This window comes from Eucalyptus grandis, chromosome 8, assembly GCF_016545825.1.
Source record: "Eucalyptus grandis isolate ANBG69807.140 chromosome 8, ASM1654582v1, whole genome shotgun sequence".
NCBI lineage: Eukaryota > Viridiplantae > Streptophyta > Magnoliopsida > Myrtales > Myrtaceae > Eucalyptus > Eucalyptus grandis.
In genome coordinates this window covers 5,417,436-5,442,472 of record NC_052619.1, presented here as the reverse complement: position 1 = coordinate 5,442,472, position 25,037 = coordinate 5,417,436, and the positions used below count along the sequence as shown (strand labels likewise).

The following is a 25,037-nucleotide window of genomic DNA, read 5'->3' as shown; positions in this document are numbered from 1 at the left end:
ACACGTGATTTCTCAAAATATGTCTATGAAAATGAGAATAATTTTAGTTTTTACTTTTGTATATTCGTAAATTATTGTGTTTGATTAGAAAAAAAAAAGCATGTTTTCTAACCGAGAACTATAGTTTCATTTTTGTCAAAACCATGTTCTGATTTTGGCCTGGTCCTCGTGGAAAGAGTGAAAATAATAAATGGGACGTTTTCAATTGTTTTCACTCAAAGATCTTTTTCATTACAATTTTGTTTCGTCAGGAATGGATTGTTTGGGACTCTTCAAGTGTCTGACCGTTTCCCATCACAAGCGCCATAAATTCGTTTCATCACGCACCTTTGAACAAGGAAGGACAGTAACTTTTGAGGTTCGTTGTGAAGCTTAAGCCACGAAATCTCAACCATGATAGTGCGGGAGCACACTCGAAAGGGCATATGGGGGCCATTGGTACTGAAAATTATCGGCCGCAGCCAGAAAATATAGATCCAGTAAACAAGATTTCTCGGATCTTATGAATTCCTAGTGAGACTCAAATTATCCGACATATTGCATGCATGGGGTCTAATGCATTTGGGTATGCAGCAATTGCCCCATCAATACTTGGGCCATCAGGAGTTTAGTGTTAGTCACTAAGGACATGCTATGTCAATTGCATAACATTTTTGATCTTGGATTCTTAAGACCAAGATTTTGCGAAGCGGGACACCCTGAAATACATAACTTCGCACGCCACACTTAAGCTCGCCATAACTTTAAAATGGACACTTAAGTGCCATCATCTGAGTAAAATGGGACACTTAAGTGCCACTCCGGCGAAAATCCGGCCAAATGGCTGACGTGGCGACTTTCCGAGCTCGGTCCCAAACGGCGTCGTTTTTGCACGCCGACGTGGCGGAGAAAATGCAAAACGACGCCGTTTTGCGTCTACGTGTAAATAATAGTATATAAATTAATTAAATTAGATTTAAAATATTCAAAAATTTAAAAAAAATAAGAAAAATTTAAAACAATTTTAAAAATTAAGAAAAAATTTAAAAATTAAGAAAAATTTTAAAAATTAAGAAAAATTTAAAAATTAAGAAAATTTAAAAAATTTAAAAAATTAAGAAAAATTTTAAAAATGTTAAAATTTTTAAAATTTTAAAAATGTTAAAATTTTTAAAATTTTAAAAATAAGAAAAATTTTAAAAATTTTTAAAAAATTTAAAAATTTTAAAAATTAAGAAAATTTTAAAAATTTTAAAAAATTAAGAAAATTTAATTTTTTTTTTTAAATTAAGAAAATTTTAATTTTTTTAATTTAAGAAAATTTTAAAATTTTTTAAAAATTAAGAAATTTTTTTAAAAATATTAAAATTAAAAAAAATTATAAAAAGTGGGGAGTGGGAGGCCGAATGGGGCGGCTCCCCGCGCCACCGCCGGCCCCTCACCGCCGCCACCTCCGCCGCCGCCGCCTCCCCCTTTTTTTTTAATTTTTTTAAAATTTTCTTATTCTTATTTTTTAAAATTTTTAAATTTTTTAAAATTAAAATTTTTAAATTTTATTATTTTCTTAAATTTTTTAATTTTTTTAAAAAAATTAAAATTTTTTAAGAAAATTTTAAAATTTTTTGAATTTTTAAAATTAAAATTTTTAAAATTTTCTTTTTTTTTAATTTTTTTAAAATTTTTTTTTAATTTTTAAAATTTTCTTATTTTTTAAAATTTTTTAATTTTTTAAAATTAAAATTTTTAAAATTTTCTTTTTTAAAAAAATTTTAAAATTTTTAAAATTAAAATTTTTAAAATTTTCTTATTTTTTAAAATTTTTAATTTTTAAAATTAAAATTTTTAAAATTTTCTTTTTTTTTAAAAGTTTTAAAATTTTTTAAAATTAAAACTTTTAATTTTTTTTAATTTTTTAAAATTTTTATGCTGATTTGGAGCTCCATGAGCCACGTGCAGCAAAAAAATAATAATAAAATATTGCCCGCGTAGATTTCCGGCAAGGTCAGCGGATGTGGCACTTAAGTGTCCCACTCGAAAAAAAAAAAGTGGACTTAAGTGTGCAGCTTTGCTTACGCACTTAAGTGTCCGCGTGCGAAGTTATGACTTTGGTGGTGTCTTTCGCCGATTTTGCAAAATGTTTTTATCTTGCCCTATCACACAAGATTCTGCATCCATGTGAACTATCAAAATACTACCTACGACACAGTTTCATCGAATGAAACTATCTTACGAACCAAATAGGCCTGTAATGTTCTTGATGGGCTGGGCAAGCCGTGAAATGAGGATCTACAAGAGTTTGGTTGAACTTGACCATGGCTCTTGTGCTTCGGTAACATGAAAGTAGTTCTCAAATACAACTTGTAGGAAAGATTTGGCACACATAGTTGACGAATAAGATAATTCGATCATCATCATAATCAATGGCTTTCGAGCAATGGACTCTCAACCCTCATTTAAGTCTCTTCATTTAACCAAAGCTTGCTCTCCTTTCCTCCACAATTGTGGACAGAGACATTGAGTGGTCTGATAATGTCTGTAAAAATGGTGAACCACACAAGCTCCCCCAGCAAATTCAAATCTTTGATCTGCAGCCAGCTGGCTCGTTCTCTAGCTTCATATCACCGGCAGCCAGTCAATATCGATCGGTCAGTTTCCATCTCCATGGTCCATGGTCTTTGTCCAAGGCACTTTAAAACACTCGCAAATTTTTCCACCAATTGCGCAATAGCTGGAGTGATAGGTAAAACCGTGTTGACATTTCGGGTCCGTTCGTTTCGCGGAAAATATCATGTTTCTAAAACATTTTTTCTAAATCATTTTCCAGAAAAATGACTTCTATTTTCCGGTGTTCCACCGTTCGTTAGCTAATTTAATTGTTTAGGAAAAATTATCAAAATTTGAATTTTAATATTTTTAATTGACCAAAAATTAGTTTTATTTTTATATTTTAAAAAAAATGAATTTCTAATTATTTGTATTTTTAAAAATAGAAATTTTTATTATTTATTATTTATTATTTATTTTCTTTTTCTTTTTTCCTTTTTCTTTTCCTTCCTCCTTCCTCCTCCTTCCTTTGTCGCCGCATGCCTGACGATGGCCAGCCGCCTAGCGGCCGACCAAGACCCGGGCGCCGATCCGGCGAGCTTGAGGCTCACGAGCCCAATGAACCTCAAGCGAGCTCGGGCGAGGCCCGAGCTCGCCCCCCAGCCGGCGAGAGCTCCATCTCACCGGATTTGGCGAGGTCCGAGCTCGGCTTTTGCCAAATCGGGGTGGCGAGCCTCACCGGCCTAGGGCGAGGCTCGAGCCGGGCTTGCGGCCGGTCGCCAGCCCGCGGCGGTCGTCGGCCGCCGCCGTGGCCGGCGACCAACCAAGGCCAAAGAAGAAGATGAAAAGGAAAGAAAGAAAAGAAAAAAAATTAAAAACTCGATTTAAAAAAAAAAAGAAAAAAAGAAAAGAAAGCATAAAAATAAAACGAAAATGTATTGATAAAAAGAAGCAAGATGGAAGAAGTTATTGAGAAGTGGAAAACATTTTCCTCACTTTTAAAGATTATTTTTTCCAATGATGGAAAACATTTTCCTTGACTAGTTCATTTTCCGTGTTGACATTTCGTGTTCGGAAGATAGCAATGGTACCCACCAGAAGTTTAATAACCTATTCCATCTGACTTTAGCAGAAAATAAGGAACTATCATAGAAGCTGCTTGATCTATGATTGCTCGCCGTGTCCGGTAAGCCAATGGTACGCTCGGGTTCATTTTAAAGCTCCCTAATGTAACATATAGATCTCGCAGTGTCGGTGATCCAATTCCCACCAAAGCTCGTCTTAAGTATGCCGCACGCGACTCCCCGTTCTCTTTCTTTGCAAGCTCGCTTGTTCTTGTTCTGCCTTGTCTGCTGTCCTTTGATAACCTGTGTTGCCCCTCTCTACTTCAACATAAGCAGCTTCGACACGGATAGTAGGGACATATTGCACGAGGGAGTTTCGGAGGCCACGTATGGACATGTCGATCTCAACTCCCTCCATCCTGCGCATCTTTACCAGGTGGGGCGGATTAAGTACGCCAAGCCTGTCCGCATATGGGATCCTGTCACGGGGCGCCAAGCGAACTTCTCAACCCGTTTCTCGTTCACCATCGAGACTGACGGCTCTGCTCAGCACAGTGATGGCATCACCTTCTTCCTCGCTCCCGTGGGGATCCCGATCCCGCCCAACTCGGCTGGCGGATTCCTGGGATTGTTCAACGCGAGCACGTTTAATGAAGGGCCTCAGAACCGGATTGTCATGGTCGAGTTCGACACCTATGTGAACAGCCAGTATGATCCCCCAGTGCATCACATAGGAATCAATCAGAACTCGCTGTCGCCGCGCGTTTATGCCCGCTGGGATCCCGGATTGCACAGCGGGAAACCGGTCAATGTTAACGTGACCTACAATTCTGTGAGCAAGAACCTCAGTGTGTTCTGGTCGTTCGACGGCAAACTGCTCTCCCAATATAAGGCCAATCACTCGCTTTCTTGGCTTGTTGATCTGGCAAGAGTCCTTCCTGAATCTGCAGAGATCGGGTTCTCAGCTTCTTTCGGCACCCATCCAGAGAGACATAGCGTCAATTCATGGGAGTTCACTTCGGATTTGGACGACGTAGATAAACCTCGCTGGTTATGGATACTGGTCGTTGTTCCCACGGCATGTTTTTTACTGGTGATCTCCGCAAGTTCTTGCTTTTTAGCCGTCAAGAGGAGGGAAAAGCATGGTTACAGCGCCCTTTCCGACATAGATAAAGAGATTGGCCCATTGCCTACGAAGTTCACTTATCAGGAGTTGCTCGCGGCGACCAATGGCTTCGCAGACGATAGAAGGCTGGGCCGAGGCGGGTCTGCCCAAGTCTATAAAGGGTTCTTGAGCCATTCGAACCGCCTGGTCGCCGTCAAAAGGATCTTTGCGGAGTCCCGACACTCCGAGAAGGTCTTTGTCAACGAGGTGAAGATCATAAGCCGAACAATACACAGAAACCTGGTGCCGTTTGTTGGGTGGTGTCAAGAGGAAGGTGAGTTCTTGCTCGTCTACGAGTACATGCCCAATGGCAGCCTCGACCACCACCTCTTTGGGCCCCGGAGAAGCCTGCCGTGGGCTGTGCGATACGGCGTGGCGCTCGGCCTGGCATCCGCCCTTAACTACCTCCACGAGGAGCTCGAGAAATGGGTTCTCCACCGGGACATAAAGGCAGCCAACGTGCTGCTCGACACCAGCTTCACAACCAGGCTCGGCGACTTCGGAGTGGCCAAGCTCATTGACCCCAGGTTCAGGTCTCAGACAACAGACGTGGTTGGGACTTGCGGGTACCTGGCGCCAGAGTACTTCATTAGTGGGAAGGCCACGAAGGAGTCCGACATGTTCAGCTTCGGCGTGGTGGCCCTGGAGATTGCGTGCGGCCGGAGGAGCTATGAGGACGGAGAGGTCTGGGTCGCGTTGCACAAGTGGGTCTGGGAACTCTACCTCGCCAGCAACATCCTCGGCGCGGCCGATGAGGCCTTGGGCTCAGGGTTCCGGAGGGAGGAAATGGAGTGCCTGATGAGGGTGGGGTTGTGGTGCGTGCACCCCGACCCCGTGAGAAGGCCAAAGGCGGGGCAAGTGATCAGGTTCCTCCAGCTGGAGGACTCAGTCCCCGAGCTGCCGCACGACGCGTTCAACGGTCCAGTTTCACACCGGCCATCGGCTTCGCAATTAGGAATACTGGAATCTCCATCTGCTCCTCCTATTCAAGAATCTGTGTTTAGGAAGCTAGACAAATCCTGTCTCCTAAAGTCATACGGCAACACATGCTGACTAAAATCTGCACATTCTGCTGCATCAACTGTAGTTCGGTTACCATCTCGTTTGCCTTGCCCAAATTTGTTGTTTGGAATTGAGAGCATCACGGGGGACTTGGTATCGCTTAACATACATTGCTTACATCGGCATAAACAGAACACTATGAAAATAAAATTTTCCGTTAAATTACCTTTATCTCTCTTCAAATTTCTGATATAAAGAAGCAAGCGCGTTCATCACGTCGGAGAGAATACAGATGAAAAAGTTGGAGGTTCTCACTTCAATGAGACGGAAAGCTGCATGCAAGAGTACACTGGACACTACGAATTCACCACAGTGAGCAGGACTTTCATTTAGGTCGATTTGGTGTATAAGCGGATGCCGAAAGCCTGACTCAAGATCGCGAGGGCAACAAGGAATTGATTATGCTTGATTACTCCAATACCCTTTTGGTACCTTCCTCTTTTGTTCAAAAAATATTTGGCAAGGGCATTGGATTAAATTTAAACATTTTCACTAAGATGTGAGGTGATCATGCGTGTGCACAACCGTTAATAAAACACCCTATACTCAAAGTGATGAACAGATTGCAAGGGTAAGGAATAGATTTACTTACCTTGAAGTAACATAAGCAACTGTAACATTTATTAGAAAATCACATTCTTAACATAAATATGATTTCTAATTGACAGACAATTCCACTCAAATCCTTTTTAAGGTTTTCTCTTATCTAGTGAAAGCTAACGCTAAAATGTAATGTATGTAATGTATGTAATCCAAGTACTCTAAACACGACGACATACTAAGTATGTCTATTCCAACTTGGCTTGCGGTAATTAAATGACCTAACATGCAGTTTCCAATGAGTGGTAAAATTGTTATGGAACTATTCCAGCATGACGTACAATTTTATGAACCTAACATACAATCACTCAATGACATGCAAGCAATGACATGGCATATTTCAATGACATGGTGATGGCGTGGCACACTGATGACATGGCATTGACGACAGGCACGGTGACATGGTATGATGATGATGCAGCTAAAAAACTATCTGTGGCTCTTATTTTTGTTTTTTGGGTTCGTAGTGTTCGTCATAATCAGTGGCTTCGAAGCAATATACTCTCAACCGCTCTTCACGTCCCTGCAAATCGCAGCTCATCTAACAATAGCATGCGCTCCTTTCCTACACACTTGTAGACAGACACGTTGACCGGGTCTGATCATTTCTGTTAAAGAGGTGAACCGCAGAAGCTCTCCTGGCGAATGCAAAAACACCGATCCGGGGTCGCCCGCTCGCTCCCGTTATGTTATCGAAAGCCAGTCAACTCGGGAGATCGATTGGTCAGTTTCCATCTCCACGGTCTTCATACGCGGCTCTCTAGAACACCTGCAAATTTTCCCCCATTTGACAAATAACAGCAGCAATAGATTCTAGTCATACCGTCTTGGATTGGATGGTACAGCAATATGACGCGCGCAAGTGATGGTACAAGAAATTAGCTCAAGAGTCAAGCCTCTGGGTAATGGACGGTCCAGTAATGGGACACGCCCAAGTGACGCCTTTGTAATGTATTGATTCACAATCGGTAGAATGTCAACGGAGTTTACAATATAGAGAGAAGAGGAGAAATTGTGGGAGAGTTTCCTTTCTAAGTAAATATTCTGGCATGTAGGGAAAGGACATTGTAATTTTATATGTCTTGGGTATTCTTTAACCGTACACGTTTCTGCCTGCTTAAAAAGTGAAAAAAATTTAGTAAGTAAGTTAGCCGTGACGTGCCGGGAGCATCACATCCTTTGAATTTTTATATGTCTCGGATATTGTTTAACCATATACTTTTTTGCATGCTTAAAAAAGTGAAAATACTTCAGTAAATGCGTCGGCCGCGACATACTAGGGGAGTCACAACATCGTCTTGCAGTTTTATAATGTCTGCTTCGATGTTGCTTGGGAACAATTGCATTGTAATGTATTGATTCACAATCAGTGGGATGTCAATGGTGTTTACAAGATAGAGAGAAGATGAGAAATTGTGGGAGAGCTTCCTTGCTAATTAAATATTTTGGGCGTGTAGGGAAAGGAAACTGTAATTTTATATGTCCTGGATGTTCTTTAATTGTACACACTTCTATATGCTTAAAAAGTGAAAAGACTTTAGTAAATGCATTAGCTGTGACGTGCCGAGGCATCACATCCTTTGAATTTTTATATGTCATGGGTGTTGTTTGACTGTATAGGCTTCTGCTTGCTTAAAAAGGTGAAAAGACTTTAGTAAATGCGTTAGCCGTGACGTACTAGGGGCATCACAACATTGTCTTGTAGTTTTATAATGTTTGCTTCGATGTTGCTTGGGAACAATTGCATTGTAGTGTATTGATTCACAATCGGTGGAATGTCAACGGAGTTTACAATGTATAAAGAAGATGAGAAATTATGGGAGAGCTTCCTTGCTAATTAAATATTCCCAATGTGTAGGGAAAGGACATTGTAATTTTATATGTGATAGGTGTTCTTTAATCGTACAGACTTCTACATGCTTAAAAAGTGAAAAACTTTAGTAACTGCTTTAGCCGTGACATGCTAAGGGCGTCACATCCTTTGAATCTACATGCTTAAAAAAGTGAAAAGACTTTAGCAAATGCATTAACTGTGACGTATTGGGAGCATCACAACATCATTTTGCAGTTTTATAACGTTTGCTTCAATGTTGCTCGGTTCTTTCACGGGAAACAATTGCATTGTAATGTATTGATTCGCAATCGGTAGAATGTCAACAGAGTTTACAATATAGAGAAGATGAGAAATTATGGGAGAGCTTTCTTGCTAATTAAATATTCTGGGCGCGTAGGAAAGGACATTTCGCCAAGGCCGGTTGTTTTACTACTTTGTTATTTTGAGCAGTGCTACATGAATTACACTAGTTTTCATCCACGAAATTTACTCTTTTAAAGGTAAAACCCGTGGGGATGACTTAGAAAGAGGTCAAGGAATTGGAATATGCTGTGGTAGGTTCGATTCTCCAGTTGACCAAGTTACAAACGATTTGTTTTTTCAGGCCATCTGCCTGGGTCTTGATTTTTGTCTTATTTGATTCATGAGATTAGTTCAGGCCTTTGTTGACTACGAGATTTATTTAAGATGGGTTTTTCGTAGTAACTTCATGATGATAGCTAAGGTCAAGGCAAATGCGACATTTGATACCGTTTTAATTTTTTATATAGACCGCATGTGATTTCTCAAAATATGTCCATGAAAATGGGTATAACTTTTTGCTTTTACTTTTGTATATTCTTAAATTATTAGGTTGGAGAGAAAAAAATCACGTTTTCTTACTGAGAAACGCAGTTTCATTCTTGTCAAAACCATGTTTTGATTTCGGTGGGGTCCACATAAAAAAGAGCGAAAATCATAAAAGCAATGTTTTAAGTTGTTTTCACTCTAAAAACTTTTGAGTATTATTTTGGTCAGAAATAGAATGTTGAAGACTCATCAACCCTAAATTATATTCATAACTGATATAGCTAGTATAAGTACCTAGAGGGGGTGAATAGGTATATAAAGGATTTTTCTCAATTATTGCACAATACTAGACAGTTGATAAATTTGAGACAAACAATAATCAAAGTAAGATTGAGAGAAGAGAAAATTGAACACGCGGTTTATAGTGGTTCGGCTTATTTCAAGCCTACGTCCATTCTTCTGCACTGATAGCCTATTGGCTGGATTCCACTATGAACAAAGAGATGTTACAGCGTTGTTCTCTCTTGATTTCTCGGTGTAGATGATCTACCACACTCGCTCAAGGTATCTCTAAGTATAGACACTCTTTGTGTATACAATTTCGCTCAAAATGTATCGACTAATAATCAAGGTGCTTAGACTCTGGAATTTCTCTATCATGCACTAAAGCAACTAGAATGTCTTCCTTTTATTCTCCTTTATGCCATCATACCCGTTGGCACTTACCAAAAGAATTCCTCCAATCTACCCGTTGGACGGAATCAATCAAGAAGATCATTCGAGCTATTAAAGGAACCTGACGATAGCCCATCAATCCTGTTCGCCCATACAATCAAGATCTTGGTTTCCAAGAATAGAACCTTCCAAGAATATTTCATCGACCATCGGATCTTCAAACAATCTTGATTACGAATAAAAGAATCCGTTATATTTATCCAGCCAAGAGATCTTCTCCAGAGGATAGGACTAAATCCTCAGCCAAATACTTCGGCACTTCGTCACTGGATTAGAAAAACTGTCAATGAAAATAGTCTTGAGTCTTGAGTCTGGTGATCTGAAAGTCTTCAGACTTTAAACAGAAGGTCTATACTTATTCAGACTAGACTGATAGAAACGTTTTGTCAGCTTCAAAATATTCTGGAAAGATTTCTCCAACAATAACAACCGTGACATGTGACAGATTCTTTTCATCTGGAACCTTTGGACAAGAAAAAAGATATATATATATATATATATATATATATATGTATATATATATATCACTTCAATAGCTTTTGAGGTCAACAATGAAAGTCGCAACATAATTAGTGAAGGACCGAACTTAAAAGGGCTTCCAGGGCCATCAGTATAGAAAATTATCGGCTGCAGCTTATACGTCAGCACAATGAGATTCATTTGATCATACAAACTCCAAGTGAGACCCACGTAATCCAACGATCACATGCACTAAGTCTAATCTGTCCTATAAGCAACAATTGTCCCATCAATATTGCATTCTTCAAATAAAAATTTTGCGAAGTGCACTTCATCTTGCCCTATCACAAAAATTCCGCATCAATGTTAATTTTCAAAGTAATACCAACCACACATTTCCATTGAACGAAACTTAAAAATCTCAAGATCCAAAAAGGCCTGTAATGTTCTCGATGATGGGCTGGGCAAGCTGGGAAATGATGATAAAAAAGAGTAAGTTGATCGAACTTGATCATGTCTAGTGTGCTCCCATTGAATTAAAGGCATTCTCAAACTACAGCATTGGAGGAAAGATTTCATGCACATATTTGAAGAATAAGGTAATTAGATTGGATGCCAATAGAGAAAAAAAACTGATGATTAGAGTGGATTATTCCTAAAGCGAATTGGCATGTTGCAAGATGAGCTTTGTCGAAATTTAAAACCAAAATGCTCAAGAGGACGACATTGCTCGACAAGCTTTTTGACAGACCCAACTTTATATGGTGCGTCCTCCTTCCAGATTTCAAGTCTCTGCAAATTGCTATTCATCTAACCAAAGCTCGGACTCCTTTCCTGTACAAATTTAGACAAGAGACATCGAGTGGTCTGACGATGTCTGTAAAAGAGGTGAACCATACAAGCTTCCTCACGGTGAATGCAAAAGTTTCATCGCTAGTCAGCTCTCTCGGCTCTCTTCATATCCTCGAAAGCAAGTCAATCTAGAAAACCCGCAGCTTTTCCCCCGGTTGGGAAATGACAGGAACAATCTATTATAGCCACACCATGTTGGCATTTCTTGTTTGGAAGATAGCAGTTGTACCCACTATACAAGACCGTCCCTCCTTGGGACTAATGCATTCCAGCGACTTTAGCAGAAAACAAGGAACCTTCGAAGAAGCTGCTTGATCAACGATTGCTTGCTCTGTTTGGTCTGCCATTGGGTACCCTCGGGTTCGTTATAAAGCACCCTAATGTAACAGATCCGATTCCGACCACCCTAATGTAACAGATCCGATTCTGACCAAAGCCGGGGTTAAGAATGCCGCCCATGACTCCCCATTCCCTGTCGTTGCGCGCCTGCATTCGCGCTCAATTGTTCTTGTCCTTGACAGGAAATGCAAGAAAAAGGGAGGAAATTCTCTGTATATTCATTGATTTGTATACAAGTATATTAATATATTTATAGTGCAAGAATGAAAGAGAAGAAAAGGAAATAATAGACAAAGAATTATAAATTTCCTATTTACTAAAACTATCACATATTCACTAAATCAATCAGTCCACAATTAGGATCGATCCACGATCACAATCTTCAATTGTATCTCCAACAGTCCTGCCTTGTATGTTGTCCTTTGTTCCCCTCTGTTGCTCCTCTCTACTTTAACATAAGCAGCTTCGACACGGATAGGAGGGACATATTGTACGAGGGAGTTGTGAAGGCCACGTATGGATATGTCAATATCACCCCCCTCCATCCTTCGCAGCCCTTCCAGGTTGGGTGGATTCAGTACGCCAAGCCTGTCCGCATATGGGACCCTGTCACGGGGCTCCAAGCAAACTTCTCGACCCGCTTCTTGTTCACCATCGAGATTGATGGCTCTAATCAGTACAGCGATGGCATGGCCTTCTTCCTCGCTCTTGTTGGGATCTCAATCCCGCCCAACTTGGCCAGACAATTCCTCGGATTGTTCAATGGTAGCACAGCTAATGACGGGCCTCGAAACCAGATCGTCATGGTCGAGTTTGACGCTTACATGAACCCAGAGTTCGATCCCCCATTGAATCACATAGGAATCAATAAGAACCAGCTCTCTTCGCTTGTTATGACCACTAGGATCCCCGATTGCACGGCGGGAAAGCGATCGATATTGTAGTGACCTACAATTCTGTGAGCAAGAACCTTTCTTTCAGAATAAACATGACATTAATAGTTATTTTTTTCTAGTATTTTTAAAAATTCTTTTAAAGTGAACATGACATTAATAGCTCTTTTTTTTTTTATATGGAGTTACGCCAAATAGATACTATCTTTTTAAATAGACACGATAACAAAATCTATATAGTGTAACCGGAGGATTTTGTAGCAAATGATTCCAGTAAACTTGTGTGTAAACTGAAAATTATTATTCATAATTTTAAGTAAGTTTCCAGACAATATTATTAAATTTTCAGTGTTGTTATTTCGTTTAATTTGGAACAAAGTAATTTAATATATATACTGCAAGATCAATGGGAGAAAATTTATTTTTCTCATATTTTATATACATGATATTTTGCTTACAAGTAGTGATCTCGATGCATCTTTTGTCGTTTGCACTAAGGTCCGTAAAGATTGTCCTCGCCATATATATTGGATTTATCTTAGATGACATTTGTTGATCGTATTTTGGAAATATTCAATATACATCATTGTAAGCTAGAAATTGCTCTTATCATTAAGGGCAATGAACTGAATCTATTACATTGTCTTTATTAAGATATTGAGAAAATCTAGTTAAAGGGTATACCATGTGTCAGTGTACTTAAAAGTATAATGTATGATGATTTACATAGATGTTCAAGTCTTGTAGCTAGCAGGATATTTAGATGTAAAAAACTTTGCTAGCTGTTAGGATGATACAAGACCAATAACATAATACATATTTATGTTAGCGGGAAATGCAGTAAATAAAGCACTATGTCATCTCCTACTATATAAGCAGAGTTTGTAATATTCTTTTAGGCTGCTACTTAGGCTATTAAGCTCCAAAACCTCATTAAGGAGTTGATCATTTTTAATTTTATGGATTCACTCATACAGTTGTATTGAGACAATAAATTTATAGTATTTTTATTAACGATAGACATCTCAAAGAGTCTAAATATATGGTAGTCAAATTTTTTACTATAAAGAAACGTAAAAAATGTGACGTTATAATATAACTTATTTCCACGGATAATATGGTTGCAGATCCACTAACTAAATGCCTATGCCATTGTGTGTTTGAGCAACATGTCATTAACATGAGCTTAAAAGCATCATGAGATATTGTTGTTTAGTGGGAGCTCTTTCGGTTTTACTGCAATAAAGTTTACATTTGTGTTTGTTACATTTAGTAATATTTTTTAATGTGTTGTTATTATGTTGAATACATATTAATAAAAGTAGTGAAAGCTAGGGGCATCCGGTTATTAGCCTTATGCATATGTCTTGTTATATATAAAGAAATGTTAACCATAAAAATAAGGCATGTGTGAGTTCATTGGAACCATAAAGACATTATCTAGTGGCACAAGTTTTTTGTGACACTTAATGTAAGAGAACATTGATTGACAAATGGGATTTCTCTGTGAGAGGTATTATCCATTTGCTATACTACCATATTGAATCCATATCAATAAAGTTAAAAGCACTCATGATCATGGAAGGCTCTATGTGTATACATGCAATTACTGTCATGATTTGGTGTTTGAAACTTTATGGGATGGAACCACCCATCGCGGTGGCTCCGTTGGGTAGGCTCTAGACTTCCACGTAGGAGGTCTAGAGTTCGAAGCCCCTGCAACGCAAGTTGCAAGGAGGCTGACGGATCATTTGGCGACTTACCCGGGGTGCGTTGGTGGTGGTTTCCTACGTGCCTTCCCAATGTTTACTTCACAGCTGTCGGCTGTGCAGGGGTTCCCTGGGTCACCAAAAAAAAAAAAAAAAAACTTTATGGGATGGAATTGATTATTAATAATTATTTCTAAACTAATATGCGCACATACAGTACAATTTCAATTAATATAGCCCAAGTGAGAGAATGTAAGAGTTTTCAAGATGTAGGCTACATAAATTGATATTGTAATTTACCATTTTACGGGGTTGGTTGGTCTAAAGTGAAATAAAATGTTTCTTTATTAGTCTAATATGGGACTGGCTAATGTGGGCCGAGTTGAGCCTAGCTTATAATGAGAGGACCTAGTTGAAAATTCTATAAATAGTGCTCAAATCTCTCATCTAACCCTAATTCTTACAAAGATCCTCACATAAGGAGCGTTTACCTAGCGCTAAAGGGTGAGGGGACCAGCTCATTAAGTCAGTAATACAAAGGACAATAGAGGAGAATGACTAGCGCGTGGATCATCATTTTTCTACTTCCTCATCAAGAACGATAGATTTCAAAATAGGTGCGTTAATCTTTTTACTCAATCATTTGTGCTCTTGTTTTGGTTATGAAGATCTTGGGATTGCACGTTTTGCATCCCACAAAGGCCACCACAGAGTCCAACATGTTCAGCTTCGGCATGATGGCCAGAGGAGCTATGAGGATGATCTCGAGCAATATGTGCTCCACCAGGACATAAAGGCAGCCCATGTACTACTCGACTCCAACTTCAGCACCAAGCTTGCTGACTTTGGAGTGGCCAAGCTTGTCGACCCCCGGTTCAGGACTCAGACGGCAGACGTGGTTGGGACTTGTGGGTATCTAGCGCCAAAATACTTTATTGGAGGGAAGGCCACCCCGGAGTCCGACATGTTTAGCTTTGGTGTCATGGCCGGAGGAGCTATGAGAACAGAGATCCAGGTCTCACTACACGAGTGGGTCTAGCAACTCTACCTTGCTAGCAACGTCCTTGGCGCGCGGTTGACGAGGTGTTGCACTCGGAGTTCCCATAGGAGGAGATGAAGTGCTTGATGATGGTGGGGCTATGGTGCGTGCACCCAGATCCCGCCAGACAGTCGAGGGCAGGGCAAGTAATGTAACTCGTTATTCAACCAACTATTAAGAGTTCCAAAAGCTCCTTGCAAGACTTGTTAGAAAACCTGTTGTCAAATTTGATTAAATCGAACTTTGTTGCTCAAAATGAATAATTTCGTTTTTTGTAATTTTCTAATTATTCCAAAGTCATAGAAGTTGAATTAATCGGATTCAACTTTTCTTGTTCTATCTTGGAGTATCCATTCACTCGAAACTACATTGCTTTCATTTCCACTTTTCTTGTGGTTGGTAGACCGATTTTTATCTTGAGACCTAATTCGATCTTCATAGATTTCTCTAGTTATTTTCTTACGAAGTTTTGTTATAGCATCTATAACCTTTGGTTCAAGCGGACAATGGGTTTTTTGTAATAAGTTCCATTAAGGCCTAATAGCTAAGATCAAGGCAGATTCAACCTCAGTCACTGCTTTAATTTTCTATATAGACCGCACGTGATTTCTCAAAATATGCCTATGAAAATGAGAATAATTTTAGTTTTTACTTGTGTATATTCGTAATTATTGTGTTTGATTAGAAAAGAAAAAAAAAACATGTTTTCTAACCGAGAACTATAGTTTCATTTTTGTCAAAACCATGTTCTGATTTCGGCCGGGTCCTCGTGGAAAGAGTGAAAATAATAAATGGGACGTTTTCAATTGTTTTCACCCAAAGATCTTTTTCATTACAATTTTGTTTCGTGAGGAATGGATTGTTTGGGACTCTTCAAGTGTCTGACCGTTTCCCATCACAAGCGCGATAAATTCGATTCATCACGCACCTTTGAACAAGGAAGGACAGTAACTTTTGAGGTTCATTGTGAAGCTTAAACCACGAAATCTCAACCATGATAGTGCGGGAGCAAACTCAAAAGGGCATACGGGGGCCACTGGTACAGAAAATTATTGGCCGCAGCCAGAAAATATAGATCCAGTAAACAAGATTTCTTGGATCTTACGAATTCCTAGTGAGACTCAAATTATCCGACATATTGCATGCATGGGGTCTAATGCATTTGGGTATGCAGCAATTGCCCCCACTAATACTTGGGTCATCAGGAGTTTAGTGTTAGTCACTAAGGACATGCTATGTCAATTGCATAACATTTTTTATCTTGGATTCTTAAGACCAAGATTTTGCAAAATGATTTTATCTTGCCCTATCACACAAGATTCTACATCCATGTGAACTTTCAAAATACAACCTACGACACAGTTTCATCGAATGAAACTATCTCAAGAACCAAATAGACCTGTAATGTTCTCGATGGGCTGGACAAGCTGTGAAATGAGGGTCTACAAGAGTTTGATTGAACTTGACCATGGCTCTTGTGCTTCGATAACATGAAAGTAGTTCTCAAATACAACTTGTATGAAAGATTTGGCACACATGGTTGACAAATAAGATAATTCGATAGGTAGTGTTCAAGTTTTTTCATCATCATAATCAATGGCTTTTTGAGCAATGATGCAAGCCAAGGGTAGGCTTTCAAACAATAGGATCGGGAGAGTGACTTGCACACGGGAAAACAGGGCGAACAGAAATTTCAACACTGAGCAGGCTCAATAGAACAGTCGTATCTTTGTTGATATAGATCGGATCAACCTGATTCCAAAGCCAAATGAACAAAGACTTCTGGATCTACACTTTATATGTTTTGCGTTTTCTGAAATAAGCACTGTAGGATGGTCGAAATTGGGTTGGAAATAACGAACAGAAAAGGAAAAGATAGAAACTCCGTTAGTTGCTCACCTAGGCCTCCAAGGAAGTTGAGGGGGCACCGATTTTTCTAGATCGATGACTGCAACTCTCCAAGGATGGTCGATACGGCTTCTCCTCGGTTTCATCGAGCTTTAATATGGGCCGATCTTCTTGGTTGAGAGAGCTGGTCCTCAATGCGAGCTGCATCAAATGGACTCTCAACCTCATTTAAGTCTCTTCATTTAACCAAAGCTTGCTCTCCTTTCCTCCACAATTGTGGACAGAGACATTGAGTGGTCGGATAATGTCTGCAAAAATGGTGAAACACACAAGCTCCCCCAGAAAATTCAAATCTTTGATCTGCAGCCAGCTAGCTCGTTCTCTAGCTTCATATCACCGGCAGCCAGTCACTATCGATCGGTCAGTTTCCATCTCCACGGTCTTTGTCCAAGGCTCTTTCAAACACTCGCAATTTTTTCCACCTATTGCGCAATAGCTGGAGCGATAGGGAAAACCGTGTTGACATTTCGTGTTCGGAAGATAGCAATGGTACCCACCAGACGTCTAATAACCTATTCCATCTGACTGTAGCAGAAAACAAGGAACTATCATAGAAGCTGCTTGATCTATGATTGCTCGCCGTGTCCGGTAAGCCATTAGGTACGCTCGGGTTCATTTTAAAGCTCCCTAATGTAACCTATAGATCTCGCAGTTTCGGTGATCCAATTCCCACCAAAGCCCGTCTTAAGTATGCCGCGCGCGACTCCCCGTTCTCTTTCTTTGCAAGCTCGCTTGTTCTTGTTCTGCCTTGTCTGCTGTCCTTTGATCCCCTGTGTTGCCCCTCTCTACTTCAACATAAGCAGCTTCGACACGGATAGGGGGAGGTCGGGACACCTGGAGTGCCATAACTTGGGCACGACGGGACACTTAAGTGCCATAACTTTAAAATGGTACATACTAAGTGCCATCATCGGAGCAAAATGGGACACTTAAGTGCCACTCCGGCGAAAATCCGGCCAAATGGCTGACGTGGCAATTTTCCGGCGACCTTAGTCCAAAAACGGCGTCGTTTTACACGCCGACGTGGCGAGAAAACGCAAAAACGACGCCGTTCGTGTGTCTACGTGTAATTATTAATATAAAAATTAATTAAATTATAAAGTATTCAAAAATTAAAAAAAGAATTAAAAATTTAAAAAATTAAGAAAATTTAAAAATTAAGAAAAATTTAAAAGTTTAAAAAAAAAAAAAAAGGGGTCTAAGGGCGGCCGAGGGCCGAGCCTCGCCGCCGCTGCCGCCGCCGCCCCGCCGCCAGCCGCCCGCCCGCCATCGCCGGAAGGGCCGGCGACGGAGGGGGAGGGTCGGCCGGGTCGCCGGCCCCGCCGACCGACGGCGAGGGCTCGCACCCGCCGGATCGCGAGGGCCGCGACCCGCCCCGCATCCGCGAGGGCTCGCGGCCCTCGCCGGCCCCCCCGGCCAGGCCCGGCGACCCCGGCCGACCCTCCCACTCCGTCGCCGGCCCTTCCCGGCGGCGGCGGGAGGCGGCGGGCCCGCGAGCCCTCGCCGGATCTCGGGGCGAGGGTCGCGGTAGGCGCGGGCCGCGACCCCTCGCCTGCATCCGACGAGGCTTGCAAGGCCCGCCGCCTCCCCGCCGCCGGAAGGGCCTGGCGACGGAGTGGGAGGGTCGGCCGGGGTCGCGGGCCCTGGCCGGGGCCGGCGAGGCCGGGGCGACCGGCGGCGAGGCTCGCAAGCCCTCGCCTGCATCCGGGCGAGGGTCGCGCCTCGCCACGATCCGCCGAGGGCCGCGAGCCCTCGCCGTCGGCCGTCGGGGGCGGCGACCCCGCCGACCCTCCCTCCGTCCGTCGCCGCCCTTCCCGGCGACGGCGGGCGGGCGGAGGCGAGGGCTCAGCCCTCGCCCGCCCTTCGACCCCCCTTTTTTTTTTTTTTTTAATTTTCTTATTTTTTTTTTAAAATTAAAATTTTTAAAATTTTCTTATTTTTTTTTAAATTTTTTAAATTTCTTAAAATTAAAAATTTTTAAATTTTTAAAATTAAAATTTTTTAAATTTTTAAAATTAAAATTTTTAAATTTTTTAAAATTTTTAAAATTTTTAATTTTTTTTAAAATTTTTAAAATTTTTAATTTTTTTTTTTAAAATTTTTTTAAAATTAAAATTTTAATTTTTTTTTTAATTTTTAAATTTTTTAAAATTAAAATTTTTAAATTTTTAAATTTTTTATTATTTTTTATGCCGATTTGGAGCTCCCATGCGAGCCACGTAGGCGAAAAATAATAATAAAAAATGCCACGTAGGATTTCCGGCAAGGGTCGCGGAGGTGGCACTTAAGTGTCCCACTTGAAAAAAAAATGGCACTTAAGTGTACCGGTTGGAAGTTATGGCACTTAAGTGTCCCAACGTGCGCCAGTTGTGGCACTTGACTTCAGACTGCATTTCTCGCCCTGGATAGGGGGACATATTGTACGAGGGAGTTTCGGAGGTCACGTATGGACATGTCGATCTCACCCGCCTCCATCCTGCGCATGGCTACCAAATTGGGCGGATTAAGTACGCCAAGCCTGTCCGCATATGGGATCCTGTCACGAGGCGCCAAGCGAACTTCTCAACCTGTTTCTCGTTCACCATCGAGACTGACGGCTCTGCTCGGTACAGTGATGGCATCGCCTTCTTCCTCGCTCCTGTCGGGATCCCGATCCCACCCAACTCACCTGGACAATTCCTGGGATTGTTCAACGGTACCACGGCTAATGAGGGGCCTCGGAACCAGATCGTTATGGTCGAGTTCGACACCTATGTGAACTGGGAGTTTGATCCTCCAGTGCATCACATAGGAATCAATCAGAACAGTCTCTCGTCGCTCATTTATGCCCGCTGGGATCCCGGATCGCACAGCGGGAAAGCGGTCAATGTTAACGTGACCTACAATTCTGTGAGCAAGAACCTCAGCGTGTTCTGGTCGTTCGACGGCAAGGCCCATCACTCGCTTTCTTACCTTGTTGATCTGGCAAGAGTCCTTCCTGAATTTGCAGCGATCGGGTTCTCAGCTTCTTTCGGCCGCGATCCAGAGAGACACAGCGTCAATTCATGGGAGTTCACTTCGGATTTGGACGACGTAGATGAACCTCGCCGGTTATGGATACTGGTCGTTGTTCCCACGGCATGTTTTTTACTGGTGATCTACGCAAGGTCTTGCTTTTTGGCCGTCAAGAGGAGGGAAAAGCATGGTTATGTCGCCCTTACCGACATAGATAAAGAGATTGGCGCATTGCCTACGAAGTTCACTTATCAAGAGTTGCTCGCGGCGACCAATGGCTTCGCAGACGATAGAAGGCTGGGCCGAGGCGGGTCTGCCCAAGTCTATAAAGGGTTCTGAGCCATTCGAACCGCCTCGGTCGCCGTCAAAAGGATCTTTGCCGAGTCCCGACACTCCGAGAAGGTCTTTGTCAACGAGGTGAAGATCATAAGCCGAACAATACACGAAACCTGTGCCGTTTGTTGGGTGGTGTCAAGAGGAAGGTGAGTTCTTGCTCGTCTACGAGTACATGCCCAATGGCAGCCTCGACCACCACCTCTTTGGGGCCCGGAGAAGCTCCGTGGGCTGTGCGATACGGCGTGGCGCTCGGCCCGGCATCCGCCCTTAACTACCTCCACGAGGAGCTCGAGCAATGGGTTCTCCACCGGACATAAAGGCAGCCAACGTGCTGCTCGACACCAACTTCACAACCAAGCTCGGCGACTTGAGTGGCCAAGCTCATCGACCCCCGCCCAGGCTCGGACAACGACGTGGTTGGGACTTGCGGGTACCGGCGCCCAGTACTTCATTAGTGGGAAGGCCACGAAGGAGTCCGACATGTTCAGCTTCGCGTGGTGGCCCTGGAGATTGCGTGCGGCCGGAGGGGCTATAAGGACGGAGAGGTCCGGGTCGCGTTGCACAAGTGGGTGCAGGGAACTCTACCTCGCCAGCAACATCCTCGCGCCGCCGACGAGGCCTTGGGCTCGGTGGTTCCGGAGGGAGGAAATGGAGTGCCCGATGAGGGTGGGGCCGTGGTGCGTGCACCCCGACCCCGCGAGAAGACCAAAGGCGGGGCAAGTGATCGTTCCTCCACTGGAGGACTCGGTCCCCGAGCTGCCGCACGACGCATTCAACGGTCCATTTCACACCGGCCATCGGCTTCGCAATTAGGGATACCGGAATCTCCATCTGCTCCTCCTATTCAAGAATCTCGTGTTTAGGAAGCTAGACAAACCTCGTCTCCTAAAGTCATACGGCAACACTTGCCGACTAAAATCTGCACATTCTGCTGCATCAACTGTAGTTCGGTTACCATCTCGTTTTTTTTTTTTTTTTTGGTCGGTGGTTACCATCTCGTTTGCCTTGCCCAAATTTGTTGTTTGGAATTGAGAACATCATGGGGGACTTGGTATCGCTTAACATACATTGCTTACATCGGCATAAACAGAACACTACGAAAAGAAAATTTTCAGTTAAATTACTTGTATCTCTCTTCAAATTACCGATATGATGGTTTATATGTAATGGGCTCAAGGCCCGTCCGCCCAAGTTGGGCCCAAAAAGCCCGGCCCACGGGAATAGGGCCCGTGGATGGGGGAAGGTATAAAAGGGAGGAGAGAGAGAGAGATGGCACTGTTAAAAAAACGTACGTACGTTCTCTCCCTCGCTCTCTCTCCAAAGAAAAGGAAGAAACAAGTAAGCATAAGGCATCGTTCTTCTTCCCTTCAAGGCGTCATCGGATCGAACAGGGCCAAATCTCTTCCTCTTATCGGCGTCGGTGTCTAATCTGTGGCTAACAAGGTACGCTCGAATCCGTGGTGTGCTTTACGACGGTGATACGTGTTTATCCTGCTTCATCTTCCGCATTGATTTAGGGGTTCGATTTAGTGTCGAATCCGGTTTTCAGGGATCCGTTATTCCCAACATTGGTATCGAGCCCTAGTTCACGTTTTCCCGACTTGTTTGACGTTTTTTGATTGATTTTTCACAAAAGCAATTCGGTCGTACGGATCGGGCGAGAAATCCTGACACCCGAGCGCCGTTCGGCCATTTTTCCGAAGTTTTCGTAAGTCGAAATCGCATTCTAATGGCATAGGAAGAAAGGTGACGCCGAGACGAGTCCGCGATACGCCGAGCGCCGGGAGACACCGCACGCGCCCACACGCGCGCCGGAAGCCGCTGCGCGTGGGCGCCACGCTGGCTCGCCCGGCGCGTGCAGACACGCGCCGGCTGGGCGAACCGGCACGTGCTCGCCGCCGGCCGGCGAACCGGCACGCTGGGTCCGCCGAGCCGACGCCGTGCCGACGCGCATGACGTCACCCAATGGTCAATAACCGCTAGGGTGACGCCATCGATGACGCGCACGACGACGTTGGGCCGGGTAATACCGGCCGGCGACCCGACCCGACTCCGAACCGCGACGCGCACGCGCGCAGACGTGCCGGATGACGCCTGCGTGACGCCAGCCCGCGCACGCGTGCGGCATGTGCCGTCGGTTCGCCCGAATCGGCCCGACCGGTCCGACGACCGACGGCCGTTGACCGTTGACCGTTGACCGACGACCGTTGACCGTTGACCAAAAAAAAAAAAAAGGAAAAGAATGTGTTTTTTTTCAATTAAGTCTATGTGGATTATCATGTGATCCCTTATTTGTTCTGCATTTGTTGCAGGAACAATGCCTCCTTCCGAGATTGCACACCTATTCGCGCAATTACCGATGAACAAAAGGATAGGCTGTCTAAGTTGATAGCTGAGCTGACGGATCATCGATGGGAGAGTGGTGACTTAATTGATCACGTCCTTGAAGTCAACGGGAAGATTCAACATGTCATATGGAATGGTCGTCCTATGCCACAGCCGAGATGGTGCGATTTTTCATAAACACTATTCCACCCGAATGGCAAGATGTATTGAATCACATATGGGATGTCAACGAGTCGCTTCCTATAAGAAAATTGTGATGGATTTTGTAAATGAATATTACTGTATTGTTTCAAGGGAAAAGATCAAGAAATTGAACAAAAGATGATCTTTCCTAGTTCGTGTGCTGACTTGGTGTTAGTTGTATTGGCTGATATATGTTAAGTGTGCTTTGTGGACATATTATGTATTGTTTACTACCTAATTGTGTTAATTGAAAGCATTATTGTTTTATTGGATGTCTATTATATGTTGCTTTCTGTTATTGCTGGTTGCTGTGGGTAATTAGCTGTGGGTAGTTTTAGAAGTTTTTTTGTAACTTCATAGAATTGATTTTGCATAAGACAATCATATTAATGATAGTTTTAAGTTAGGATTTTTTGGAGGATGATTGAAACATAGTGACCTTTTGATTCTGGAAGCCTTACTTAAAATTATTCATTAATATGATGGGTCTATGCAAATAGGGATGCATAAATGATAGGCATTAATAATTCGTGCATATTTGTCTGATTTGTTCGATCAATGACTTCAACCACAAAGAGCATAGTTGCCGAGCTGAACAAAGGTGAAAAGCTCAATGGTGACAACTATGAAATTTGGCAAATGAAAATCCAAGTATGTGCTGGAAGAGCAAGAAGCACTTGAGGCTCTTAACCCGACCATGGTAGAACCCGAAGAGGGAACCACTGCACAAGACAAAAGAGACAAAGAAGTTTTTCTTCGTGGAAAAGAAAGAACTCTCTAGCTCGCATCACGTTGCTGAGCATGGAAAATGACGTCATGCGAGAGTTTCGGCGTTTTGACAATGCCAAGGAAATGTGGAGGCATTGGCAGTAGATTTGGTCATACTTCGATGACTAGATCGAGGTAGCTCACTATCGGGTTTGACTTTTATAAGAAGCCTCATGGTCGATTCATGAAGCAACATCTTAGAAAGATGTCAAACATGATAACCGAGCTGAAAGATGCTGGCCATGTCCTCACGATGAGCAAAGCAGTACAAGCAAAGGATTCGTTCCCCGCCTCGAGTTGGGAGCATATGAAGGTGCACTCTCATAATGAAAATATCAAAACCTTCGAGGATGCAATGCGTCATCTTGAGCTGGAAGAGGACCGCCTCTTGGCGGCTAAGCCGGATGCTGAACTCTATCATGCTAGTTCTAGCTCAAATGGAGCTTCGAGCTCCAAGTGCAAGCGCCCTAACTGGTTTGATAAGGGGAAAGGCAAGGAAGAAGGTCCTTCAGGAAAGAAACCCAAGTTTAACCAACATGAAAGAGGAAAGCGTCCTCGCATGAAGAAGCTTGCAAGGGTGAAATGCTAACAACTGTGACAAGAAGGGTCACTATGCTCAAGCGGCCTGTCGTGAGCCAAAGAAGGTATGCACCCTTGTACTTTTCGAACTTTGCTTATGTGTCGAGTTCTGTGTTCTTAATCGAGTCTAATCCTTTGTGGACTGTGGGATTCAGAGCGACGGACCATGTAGCGAAGGATAGAGGATCCTTCATGGAATTCCGACGAGTGCCTACTGGAACTAAGTGGATCTATGTGGGAAACAACTCCAGAGCTAAAGTGAAAGGAATTGGCACCTGCCAACTAAACATGCGTGGTGGACGCACTTTGTTCCTTCATGATGTGCTGTATGCTCCGGAGATTAGTCGGAATTTAGTGTCTGTTTTAGTGTTGGTTAGACTAGGTTTTAATATGAACTTCTGTAATAGAGGTGTGGATTTGTTTTTAGATACAAATTACTATGGTCGTGGTTATTTTCTCGATGATTTTATTGTATTAGATATTGATTATGTTAATGTTAATGTTTGTTATTCCATTCTCACGTCTCCTAATAAATATGATAATGATGTGAATGTGTGGCATGCTAGACTTGGTCACATTGGCCAACAACAGTATGAATAGACTAGCCAAAGAGGGCTTGTTGGGCAATATTGAAAAAGTCGATTTGTCCATATGTAAGCATTGCCTAGAAGGAAAAAACGACAAGGAAACCATTTGAAAAAGGAAAAAGAGCTGAATTTCCTCTCGCATTTAATCCATTCCTTCGATGTCTGTGGTCCAATGAATGTGAAAGGAAGGCATGGGGCTGTTTATTTCATCACTTTTATAGATGATTATACTGATTCGGATATGTCTATTTGATTTCATAAATTTGAAGCAAT

The 25,037-nt window shown here is 42.5% G+C and overlaps 3 protein-coding genes across 3 annotated transcripts; all 3 read left to right on the top strand.

Annotated features, from left to right (window-relative positions):
* Positions 1 to 3,613: 3,613 nt before the first annotated feature.
* On the top strand, positions 3,614 to 5,985 carry LOC104416068 (L-type lectin-domain containing receptor kinase IX.1). The gene is made up of 2 exons (XM_039298960.1): positions 3,614 to 3,709; positions 3,924 to 5,985. Exons 1-2 carry the CDS (start codon positions 3,690 to 3,692, stop codon positions 5,803 to 5,805), a joined length of 1,902 nt encoding a protein of 633 aa, XP_039154894.1. The 5' UTR covers positions 3,614 to 3,689; the 3' UTR covers positions 5,806 to 5,985.
* A 759-nt stretch (positions 5,986 to 6,744) lies between these two features.
* On the top strand, positions 6,745 to 12,366 carry LOC104416067 (bark leucoagglutinin-like). The gene is made up of 2 exons (XM_010027505.2): positions 6,745 to 6,818; positions 11,886 to 12,366. Exons 1-2 carry the CDS (start codon positions 6,745 to 6,747, stop codon positions 12,364 to 12,366), a joined length of 555 nt encoding a protein of 184 aa, XP_010025807.2.
* Positions 12,367 to 17,108: 4,742 nt separating this feature from the next.
* LOC120286921 (L-type lectin-domain containing receptor kinase IX.1-like) lies at positions 17,109 to 20,304 on the top strand. Its single transcript, XM_039299530.1, has 3 exons — positions 17,109 to 17,559; positions 17,775 to 17,790; positions 19,381 to 20,304. The coding sequence occupies exons 1-3, from the start codon at positions 17,540 to 17,542 to the stop codon at positions 20,302 to 20,304; spliced, it is 960 nt and encodes a 319-aa protein (XP_039155464.1). The 5' UTR covers positions 17,109 to 17,539.
* The last annotated feature ends 4,733 nt before the right edge of the window (positions 20,305 to 25,037 follow it).

What these genes read in the sequence shown, in the direction of transcription:
- LOC104416068 (XM_039298960.1), top strand. Translation starts at nt 3,690, where the DNA reads ATGATTGCTCGCCGTGTCCG. An exon ending in ATGATTGCTCGCCGTGTCCG is followed by an intron (nt 3,710 to 3,923) that starts GTAAGCCAATGG and finishes CAACATAAGCAG; the next exon opens with CTTCGACACGGATAGTAGGG.
- LOC104416067 (XM_010027505.2), top strand. Translation starts at nt 6,745, where the DNA reads ATGGCATATTTCAATGACATGGTGATGGCGTGGCACACTGATGACATG. An exon ending in ACGACAGGCACGGTGACATG is followed by an intron (nt 6,819 to 11,885) that starts GTATGATGATGA and finishes TAACATAAGCAG; the next exon opens with CTTCGACACGGATAGGAGGG.
- LOC120286921 (XM_039299530.1), top strand. Translation starts at nt 17,540, where the DNA reads ATGATTGCTCGCCGTGTCCG.